Raw genomic sequence first — 11,688 nt, 5'->3', positions numbered from 1 at the left:
TTGTGGTGGAGCGGGAAGAGGGAGGCAGCTGGAGATGGGGAAGGAAGGAAGGGAGGGGCAAGTGACCGCTGACCCCCGCTGACCCCAGTAGGCACCCCCATACTCTGCAACCCGCCAGGGAAAGGGAGCCCAGGCCCATCCGGACCGGGGCCCAGTTCAGCAGAGAGCCCAGGACAGCCCACCCGACCCCACCACAGAGAACTGCACCCACCCCGTCATCCACTCATCTTCCAGACTACACAAGACAATAGACGCCCAGGCTGAGAGCTTCCTCCACCTCTCCTGTATCTCCCCCTCCTGCAGAGTGAGTTCCTGGAGAGAGGAGAGCTCCTGCAAGGTGTAACAATCTCCCCCACCAGTTGAAGAGCCCCCATGGTGGCTCGATGCACTGGTGGCATCCTGCGCCAGGGCTGGGCCCCCATACACCCACCCGCCCACAACCCCGGCAACACACCAACCAGGACCCAAGCCCCAAGGCCCAGCCAGGGCCCCAGCCCAGAGACGGAGCGCCCCAGAACCTCACACCTCTCCCAGACCCACCCAGGGACAGCCAGGCTACCAGGTCAGTAACCCACGTCCGTCAGCACAGACCCTCCTCTAGCCCCGCTGCATGCAGCCATGAGGAAACCATCACCTAAGAGCCAACAGAGCCCTTAATAGGCCATGACCGCAACCCCGGGTCGAACCCTCCAAGGAAGATGCTCCTGGGGAGTTTTTTTGTTTTTCCAGTCGAATGATGTTATTACTGTGTCCAGAGTGGTGAAAAAAAGCTGTTGTGGGTTAAATAAGGATCATTGTGAACAAGTAATTGATCTTGTATATGATTTGGGAGTATGTTTTAATGATTTGGATTAGTTCTTCAACTGATTTGTTGGGATTTTGTAGGAACAGGAGTGCATCATCTGCATATAAACTTAGTTCATGTGTTACATTATTGGTGTGAATGCCTGTGATGTTAACGTTCTGATGGATTGCTGCTGCTAATGGTTCAATGTTTAATTGTAGAGTGTTTTGATCCAGTGGATAAATGAGTGTTTCCATAAGAAATGTGCCGTTTACTTTGTCAAATGCTTCTTCTGCATTCTGAGAAGATCGTTGTTTTATGGTTACTTTGGTGAGAGAGATGTACGAGGTTGAAAAGTCTACGTGTATTATTTAAAGAATGTCTGTTCGGTCTGGGTGAATGGGAGAGGAGATAACTGATTCAATGCGGGTTGTTAGAGCTTTGCTGATTATTGTGACGTCCGTGTTAATTAAGGAAATAGCTCTGTAACTGGAGCAGTGAATAGGATCTGAAATTAGTGCTGTATTCACATGATATGGAATGAACTGGTTATTTTTAATTTCATCTGGCATTTTAACAAAAAGCGGAGACAGAAATTTCAGGGGGACATCCATCAGGAGCTTTATTGTTTGACAATTTTTGCTCTCTCATCTTCTGTGGATGTCAGTGGGGAGTCTCAGATGTCTGCCTCTTCCTTTGACAGTGACAGTAATGTGATGTTATTGATAAACTTGTCTGTTTATTTGAAATCATATATATCATCATATCTTTATATATTTCATAATGAAATTGTCTGAAGGTGTTATTTAATGATGTGAGAGTCGTTGGTAATGTTTCCTGTCCAGTCTTTAATTGCTGTAATGAGAAATGAGAAACTTGTACTGTTTAAGACTCGTCATTGTGTTTAGATTGCAGTCTCTGTAAGATAAATTGTGTATTTTTTTTTATTAATGATGCTGTCGAGTTGAAGTTCTGTAATTTCTTTCAGTGTTTGTTTTGTGGGATTTGTGGCACATAAATTGTGTAGTTTTTTCTTCTTCTGTGGCACAAATATAACGGTGTAGAGAAAGAGTTGAGTGCGCACGGGCAGAAATGTTGAGAGCGCGAGCGACACATTGCGAGCGAGCGCAAATGCAAAAACTGAGCAAGAGGGGCTGCTGTTGTGTGTGTGTGTGTGTGTGTGTGTGTGTGGATAATAGCAAACACTGAAATACATTTTTTGCACGCAGCAATGAGTTTTTAGTTTTTTAATTTCAAATTTAGCTTTTCTTTGCTCAAAATAAATTTCTCTTCAAAATGCAACACTTGCACCTGCAAATTGTTTTTACATGCGCTCAGAATAGTGGCACAAAAATAACACCATAGGTATCTCACTTTTTCTTTGAGTACTGTCCTGTACTTCATCACTATTCCACAGAGTCTCCTTGTGGAAATGCCAAACATCTGTTTCATCCTAGATGCAATCTAGTGAGGCAGTTACTCTCACCAGATTATATCAAGTACAAATTAAGATGTCATGTCACACACAATTGTGAATTTATTGGATGTAAACCTAAAAAAAGTTTAGATGATTCAGTTTGTTTGAAGGTGTACTTACAGTCTATTTGACAGGAGTTTCATGTATTTAAAAAAATAGTGTAAAACTTACTGTAAGATTACAGGGTTTTATTTACAGTGAGTCTGTCATTATTGCAGCGGTCACTTCCCAGGGTTAGCACAAAGCTTGTGCTCCTACCAAAAAGATTTAAGCAGCTGGGCCTTTCCAACCTTTCCAGTATACCTTTGCATCATTGCTGCTTTGTTGTAAGCTTCTGAAAGCATACATAATGTTTTACTGTGAATTGTTTTCTTTTTTCTTGGAGAAAATTGTGTTACTTCCAATCTTGTGGTATTTCTTAGTGAATGATACCAGAAAATTGTGGTAGCTATATTAGCGGGCAATCTAAAAGGTAAATTAAATATTGTGTTATGTTGTTTTTTCTCAGACACTGATAAGTGCGTGTGTGCATACATGTGTAATGATGTGCACGGTGGAAGTCTGGTGGAGGAGATAATGCATTGATGGTTTCCTTTCATCTAACCATTGTCTAACATTTTTCATTATTTTCTCTCTGTCAAACTAAAACATACTCAAGCATTTTTATATATGCTTGTGTGTATATTATGTATTTATCACATGTCTGATATGATTAGGTATTCCTTGGTCTGCTATCAGTGTCTGCTTATGCTTCATTCTCGCGTTAACCTGCAGCCTGCATCTGCAGTGTGTTGATAAAGCTCTCTTTATATTTTCAAATGCCTTTTTGGTATTATTGTTCAGAGGTGGCAGGACCTGAAAGTAATTTGTCAAATCCTCAGCTACGCCTTCCATCCTTATCCCCTTCTCCCCGTTACACCCCCCTTCTCCTCTACCTACATGATCACATTTTTCACCAGCAAGGGTGCAACAGGAGAGGAAACATTAACCACATTAAGAACTTGTTCACATATATGTGTGTGCAAGATACCTTTTTGGATGCGCTGAGAGGCATCATCAGTGATGTAACCTGGGCTCAATGGGGTGTGTCGGGTCTTTCAACATAAGACACTCTCGCCCAGACAACCCAGCTATGGTTGATCAGACCCCAGCCTGCGTCCCAGCAGCAGCCACCCATGGACCAGCCCTCTTTATCCACAATCACCTTGTGGCTTTCTCTGCGCCTTCACATACAGACCAGATGGCCCTCTTCCTAGCCACTCCTGTTAGGTCCAGTTGGTTTAGGACTTTGCAGAATGAGCATCATGCAAAGGCTCTGCAGCCCACCTGTATTGGCTCATAGTACGCCTTCCAGCCCCTTCCCAGCACTTCTCTAGCAGCTCCTGGTACTTGGCGCATTTCCTTTCATTTGACTCTTCCATATGCTCCTTCCAGGACATGGTGAGTTTGAGGACAATAAGCTGTTTTGTTGCCTCTGAGACAATAATTATGTCTGGCCAAAGTGATGTTTCAGTGATGTGCTGAGGGAACTTCAACTGCTTCCTTAGGTCAGCTTGCAGCTGGCAGTCTGAGGCTGTATAGAGCAGACCTGACCGTATTCTTTGCTGCTGACAGGTCTCCTCTCCAGCTTTAACAAATGCAATTCTTGTCTTTTGGCCAAGATGGTGTTTGCCAGGAGTGATGGTGTTGCTTATGCTTTCTGAAACCACCTTCAGCACCTGGTCACGGTGCCAGCGGTAGCGACTTTCTGCAGGGACTTTGTACTTTCAGCTACTCGTGTTGCAAGGATCCCCTTCCAGAGCATGGCTGACATGCTGGTGTTTCACTATTGACACAGACATGGAGGTTGACTGGGATTGGTAAGGCATCATATGCAGCCTGAACAAGGAAACGGACGGAGGTCTGCCTCAGTGATGTTTGTCCAGGTTACCTTTTGCTGTAAGATGTTCTCCCACTGTCTTACTTAATCGGACCTCTTCCTGAATTAGCTGGTGTCTCTCCTTCCCTCGGGCCTTCCCCATTTGGGTCTTTGGGAAAAGACCCAAGCCAGCTGTCCCGGTGGCCAGCGTCCCCACCAGCTCCTTCTGCCTAAGGTATGACTCTGCCACCTCCACTCCTCTCTCTCCTCTCCACTTCCTCTCTGTTCTCACCAAATACCCGCTGCTGACACTTTCTGGTCCCTGGAGTCCCAATACTGAAGGACTTCTCTAGTGCATGCCACCTTAAATTCTTCTGTGAGACTACTAAATGGGAGCTGCAAGGTGTTACTGGTTCCATAAAGCGCTGCACTGCAGTGGGGGAAGCCCAACCATTTGTGCAGAAAGCTATTAATTCTCCTCCCGAGGGACTCCACAGTTGACACTGGAACTGAGTAAACAAGCAGAGGCCACAGGACATGCGGTAGGATAGAGTGCTGGTAAAGCCAGGCCTTGAATCTACTGGCAGGCCTGACTTGTCAACCTTAGTGAGCCAGCTATCCAGTTCTTTGGTGGACTTCTGGATGGCGGTGGAGTCGTTCAGAGATGTGTCAGTTGGATGTTACTTCCCCAGAAGTGACCCTCAGTCTGAAATTGTCACAATAATCCAGGACGAGGTCTTGATTTTACCAGGGACATGGTGGCAGTGTAGTGCAAGATCAACCAACCTGTGTGGAATTGATCCATATGCGTTGGCCAAATCCAGCCACAGTCATCCCTGTTCTCCCGGGTTTCTCTAATGAACTGTGTGCTCTAAGCAGCCAGGTACTCCAGGAATGTCACCTGTCTGCACTGAGGGATCGATGTAATTGCTCTTGTGGAGAAACTCTGTGAGCCTCCGGGAAACGATGCAATATGTGCTCAAAACATGTGGCATATACTGGTTTTCTTACCAATACTGAACAAACACTTTTTTAAAGGTTTTTTCATCTTTAAACTCAGTGATCATGAATACAGACGTATATATTAATTCAATTCAATTCAATTTTATTTATACAGCACCAAATCACAACAACAGTCTCCTTAAGGTGCTTTATATTGTACAGTAGATACAGAGAAAAACCCAACAATCATATGACCCCCTATGAGCAAGCACTTTGGCGACAGTGGGAAGGAAAAACTCCCTTTTAACAGGAAGAAACCTCCAGCAGAACCAGGCTCAGGGAGGGGCGGGGCCATCTGCTGCAACAACAACAATCTTTATTTATAGAGCACATTTAAAAGCCTTGGGCATACCAAAGTGCTTTACATAAAACAATAAAAAATAAAACAGTTCACACATTCACATCAAATACATAAAAGTAACGGATTATGTTCACAGATAAAAGCCACCAATAAGAGTAAACTGCAGCACATAGGTTATAGCAAGGTAAGACTGTACCACCATGATAAAAGACACCAATAATGGAAAGATAGCAGAGAATTTAATACAATACAATACAATACAATAGGTCAATAGGTCACTGCAAGCAAGCCAGCATTTAACTGGTAGAAAGGGCAAGTTTAAAAAGATATGTTTTTAGCCGTGATTTAAAAGAATGAATAGAATCAGACGCCCGGATGCCAATCGGGAGATTGTTCCACAGCTCCGGTGCAACTAGAGCAAACGATCGATCACCTCTAGATTTCAGTCGAGATCTGGGCTGAACCAGCAGTAACTGTGAGGATGACCTTAAAGCCCTAGCAGGAGCATAAGGGTTTAAAAGGTCCTTAAGATAGCTTGGTGCAGTGTTATTGGTAATTTTAAAAGTAAACAACAAAATTTTAAATTGAATACGATATTTGACAGGCAACCAGTGCAGATCAGCGAGGACAGGAGTAATGTGGGCAAACTTCTTGGTTTTAGTTAGAATGCGTGCTGCAGCATTCTGAACTGTCTGTAATCTATGTAAAAGGGAAGAGTGGAGACCACAATAAAGTGAATTGCAGTAATCAAGCCTTGACGTTACAAAGGCGTGGATCAGCTTTTCTAGGTCTTTATACGGGATATAGCGCCTGGCCTTAGAAATAAGGCGAAGCTGGTAAAAACTGGATCTGACAACAGCAGACACTTGTTTATCAAGTTTAAATGAGCTGTCAAATAAGACACCCAGATTCCTAACAGTGTCAGAGAAAGAACTAGTGAGAAAACCAAAGGCATCCTGAAGTTTGGCACGAAGGGCATTACTACCAAAAATCATAATTTCAGTTTTCTTATCATTAAGGATAAGAGTATTTGCCAAAAGCCAAATAGAAATCTGCTGCGACCATATTATACCTGCTAACTAGAGCTAAGTAATTAGTTTGTGAAATGCAATCAGTTTCACTCACCAAAACTGGAGCATAGATGTCCTGGATGGTCTGCAAAATATTTGTGAGAATATTTGTATTTATTTTGTTTGAAGGTGTCTATTTAGGTATTCAAGATGAACGAAAATGTAATGTCAAGGGAAGAAGGCCTAACTATGAATTTAACCTTAGACAAGTAATCTGGTGGATGGAAAAACAGTCCTATAAATAACAGTAACTTTGCTGTCTTTCTTTTCATTAGAAAATGATGCACAGTTTTGATACATTTTCAGGTTTCATAAACAATGTAACACAATTTAAATGCTTTGTATTGATTTAAAAAAACAAACAGTCTCTTTTCTGTTAGTGGGCTACAATACTAAAGTGCTTCAAAGCTTTTTTCGTAATAATAAAAAGAGTAAAGATGAAACACCATCACAACAGTAAGGCACTGACGCAGCAATGCAGGTTTTGTTCGTATTTATGTGAAAATGCTGCAAGTTTTCTTAGTCTCAGGGGACAAATTTTCACTTGGCCTTTTCTTTCATGTTGTCAGTGAGCTTGAAGGGACTACTATTTTTATTGAAGCTTTTATTTTGGAGTGAATGATCGACCTGTTCAGCGGCTCTAGGTATTTATGCTCAGTCTGAGTGCGAGAAGAAATGGCTGCTTCTTGCTGAGAGATGGGGGGATGAGGTAGCTCGGGTGAGTAAGGGGAGGATAGATATAACAAAAAGAGGAGGAAAGGCAACAAATGAAAAGAGAGACAGACTGTTTTCTATCTAGTCCCTCTGCACCTTAAGGGACAACTTGATATACTCTAATGTCTGTTTATGGATTAATGATAATCTCAGCCAGTCCCCCCAATCCACCCACTCCAACTCCATTTCTACAATCCAACAGAAGCCGAACAACCAGCAAGAGCAGAAGCATTAATATAGGAGAATGAAATGGAGGAGAGGGTGTGTTTGTTTAGTGTATGTATGTGGCCAAAATATAGACAGACAGAGGGTGTTTTTTTCTGCCCAGAGAATTAGAAGGAGAAAAAAGGCCTTCAATTTTCCACTTGAGCAGATTTCAATTTACTCACACACACCCCTCCGTGACGCCGTCCTCCCATTGTTATTGACAGCATTTAGACTGGCCCATGGCAGAAACAGTGTATGTCGCACACACGCCTTATGGAGAAAGATGTACACTGTATATCTGGTGGGTTGTTTTATTTTCTGTCTGTGGGACTGATAAAGTGAACTGCAGCTGTGGACCATACATCATTAAATGATGTGGGTCCAACACATCACTTCTTTTTTGTTTTTTAAACAAAATGCACAGAGAAATAGTACCATTACATGTTTAACATGTATCTGTTTAACTCAACAGATACTAAATATCCTGTACTGCTGTTAAACTTGTTAGTACAAACTTCATTCACTGATTTAGTCTATCAGCAGAGGAAAATCATATATATCCTTCCATCACATATATCAAACATTCATGAGTTCCATCGTTTAAAATGTGATGATTTTGTGCATTTTTCTATTTCAGGACATTTTCAATTACGTGCAGCAAACTCTCAGTCTATTTTCTGATGCATTTCAAAGGTTAAAAGCTCTGTTAGCATTTGTGTTTTTACCTTTTTGTTGATTTTTTGCTCTATTTGCACTGTTATGCAAACAAATAGAGATCGGAAGATGAGTAGCAAAAGCAAAGGTTGGATTTGTGCTTGTAAATGATCGATTGTGTCACGTCAGACATGTTACAGTGAACGATGTGATCTGCAGTCAGGATATTGAACTGCTGTTGTTCTTAGACTGCACTATGCACCAAGGGAATTTTCACACATCATCACCAGAGGCCAACAAGTCTTTCAGGGTTTGTTTTGAGTGCACAGACTGGACTGTGCTGGTTGTGACACCTTCACAACCTACATCAGCTTCTGTAGGGACACTTTGATTCTAGTAAGGACTGTTTGCTGTTTTCCCAAGAATAAGCCCTGAACATTAAAGAAATCCTTCACCAGAAACGCAGACATTCAAGTCAGCGATAAAGAAGGTATTTTCAACACCAACTGAAAGGGCGATAGATGCGGCCAAAGGTGGAGTATAAAAGAGAAGCAGAGAGTAAATCGGGAGCATCAAGGTTCACTCACAGAAGAGCAGCCATCAATGAGTGCAAATCCAGTCAATTCAACCTGTTTTATAGGTGGTTTGATGGGTTGCCACGCAGGAATGCCTGCTGTGCTTTAATATCTGTCCTCCCTCGGACTACTTCAACTGATGCTCCTGTTTCAATGACACCTCTATGCCTCCACCTCTTGAGAGGCTGCTCCAGCACCACTATCTTCTGTCTCCTGCACACAACAACCCCAACACCACTGCAACTGCAACACCCACTACATCTGACCATCTGCCCCCATCCTTCTCAGCTAACAAAGCAAGGGCACAGCTCAGAGACTGCGTCCAGGGAAAGGAGCAGGCCCAGATGGTGAGTGACAAGACTCCTGAAGGATTGTGCAGCCCATCCAGCTGAAACCATTCAATGGGTTTTCGGCTTGAATCGATGATAAGGCAACGTCCATGTGCAGTGTGCAGTGTACAGCTCAAAATCCTGTACATGCAAATATAGTTCTCCACCTCAACACTGCTAAAATAAAGGGGGTTTCAGAAGATCTAGGCCATCCCACTTCTATGCTCATGATACAGTTATTTACAGCTGTGGTTCAACTCTTGTCCAAGCCACTGACTCCTTGCAGAAAGCCTTGTTGCTGCAACATTCTTGCATGTGCTGGATTATGGTGATATTCTATATGAATGCTTCTGCTCAATGTCTTCGAATGGTTGATTCTGTGTATCGTGCTTCTCTGAGGTTCATCACTAACTGTAAATTTCAGACTCACCACTGTGAGTTATACTCTCAGGTAGGACGGCCTGCTTTGGTAAGCCGGAGGAACTCTCATTTATACAGTTTTATATATAAGGCGATACTTGGGTTGCTGCCTGTTTGTAATGAAACGTGCTGGTCGGTATTCTCTTCGTCCGCATGGTTACTTGTTGCTTTCTGTTCCATTTGCCCAAACTGAACTTGGTAAAAGAGCTTTTGTCCATTTAGCACCCTCGGCTTGGAACTGCAGAAGGAAAATGACTGAATTCATTTCATTAAGTGCTTTTAAATCTAAACTACGAATCCTTGAGGCCAAGTCCATAACATGCAACTGTTTCAATTAGATTGATTGTCATTTTAACTGACTTTTTATTTTATTTGAATTTTATTTTTTATTTTATTTGTATTCTTTCACTTAGGATTTCTCTAGCCTGCCAATCAAACAGAGGTCTCTCCAAAATGTATGTTAAATGAAGGTGGGAAAAAGAAGGTTGAATATGTGAAAAACACAGTTCATCACCATAGCTCTGTTTTTGAGAGAATTCTCCTGGAAAAACACTTTTTTAATAACTTTGCAGTTCTAGTGTAAAATACCTGAATCTGTGGTGTATCCTTACTGGTTGGATGTGGTAACAGAGATAAATAATCATTCCACAGATTTAGATTTTAGTGTTGTTTATTTTGAGAATTCATTGATTGAAATTAAAAGAAAAATACAACTTGTTGAATAAAGAATTGCCAGCAAACTATGAGTGGATAAAAATCGTTAAGGAAATCCGTTAAATGGAACAGTTGACCTTGTCTCTGAGACTTGAGAGTGTAAAGTATGAAACGTGCTGGGAACATGGAGATGATCTCAGTCTGTGAAATGAAATATCTGACAAACTGAATGATCAGTATTTTTGGTTCCTGTATTTTATGTGAACTCAATAACATTTTCCTTTATGCTTTGTTTTTAAATAACAACATGCCAAATAGGAATGTGTGTATGGTATATAGTAACTCTGTATTCTGCAATTTATCACACTAAGCTTTACTGAGATATGTAAAGCCAATAATGTCCTTCCTGACACAACATTGATGATTTTCTTATTTTACAGTCTTTATTTTACTGAATTAATTGTATTAATTTAGTAATTGTTGGAAGTTATTAAATGTGTATCTCATGTTATCCTAAATAAAAGAGTCATTAATCCTGCTCTTGCCTTATTGCAGGTAGTGTATAAGAATAATGACATCCGTCTTGAGTTGTCCCGTCTGGCTCGAATTGTGGACCCCAAGATGAAAATCCAGGGTGAGGTATCCTACAAGTGTGAAAATGTGGCCACCCTTGACCCAATTTCTTTTGAAACCCCTGAGGCCTATATCAGTCTCCCTAAGTGGAACACCAAGCGGATGGGATCCATCTCTTTCGATTTCCGTACGACTGAGCCCAATGGACTCATCCTCTTTACCCATGGCAAACCCCAAGAGCGCAAAGATGCTGCACGGAGCCAAAAGAACACCAAGGTCAGTTCATAATCTCCTCAGTCACTTGATAATTTCTGTTTTAAAAAATGCTTGACTGAAAACAGTTTGAAAGGACTGATGTGTCTTGACATCAAGGTCACCACCTGGTGAGAATGGCAAACCAACAAATTCACCTGTGTTTGCGAGGCTGTTGTAGACAAGTCGTTCCCAAAGTGTGTTTGCTAGGGCCCTCTTTGTTTTACAAGAAAAATCCCCACTTCGGGAACCACTGTTGTAGACAATAAAATTTTCTAGCTTTGTGACCATTTGTTTAAGAGGAGTAGTTCATTTAAAATTAGATTTGCTGTTTATCTTAATAACACATTGCATATTAGATTATCACAGATCACTTTAACCATAGAAGGGTTCACTGGAGACAAAATGCCTCTTTTGTCAAAGGCTTCTCCTCCTTTGAAACATAGAAGTTGAAGTTCTCTTTCTCCAAATTCCAAATTAGACCTAGATTCCTCTGAAGAGGTAGTGATTGCATTCCTAAATATAGATCTTTCAGATCCTTTCAGTCCTACAAGTCTTTGGGTGGGAATGCTTGCATAACACTGTTGCTGTTCAGTGCAATCTCGTGTAGCTTAATGTTTGATTTAGCTAGCATTGCTTGGGAAGTGCGCAGGACACCAATGGCCTTCGCTTCATTAGGAAAAGATGCAAGTCCATCGTCCACATAAAAATTGCATGTGATGAACTTCCTTGCACTGGTAGTGGAGTCATCTGCTTCCTGAGCAGCTGGTCTGAGGCAGTAAATGGCAACTGCTGGTAAAGGACTGTTGCCAAATGCA

The 11,688-nt window shown here is 41.9% G+C and overlaps 1 protein-coding gene across 1 annotated transcript in view; it reads left to right on the top strand.

Moving 5' to 3' along the window:
- nrxn3a (neurexin 3a) overlaps positions 1–11,688 on the top strand; it is a 208,994-nt gene that overhangs the window by 100,167 nt on the left and 97,139 nt on the right. The window contains 1 exon segment of the mRNA XM_013914133.1: positions 10,601–10,894. Coding sequence (XP_013769587.1) covers positions 10,601–10,894 — 294 coding nt within the window.

The sequence above is a fragment of the Pundamilia nyererei genome, unplaced genomic scaffold, assembly GCF_000239375.1.
Source record: "Pundamilia nyererei isolate P.nyererei 1_Seehausen unplaced genomic scaffold, PunNye1.0 scaffold00173, whole genome shotgun sequence".
NCBI lineage: Eukaryota > Metazoa > Chordata > Actinopteri > Cichliformes > Cichlidae > Pundamilia > Pundamilia nyererei.
Note: the sequence above shows the minus strand (reverse complement) of the source record. Positions and strands in the feature narration are given on the sequence as shown.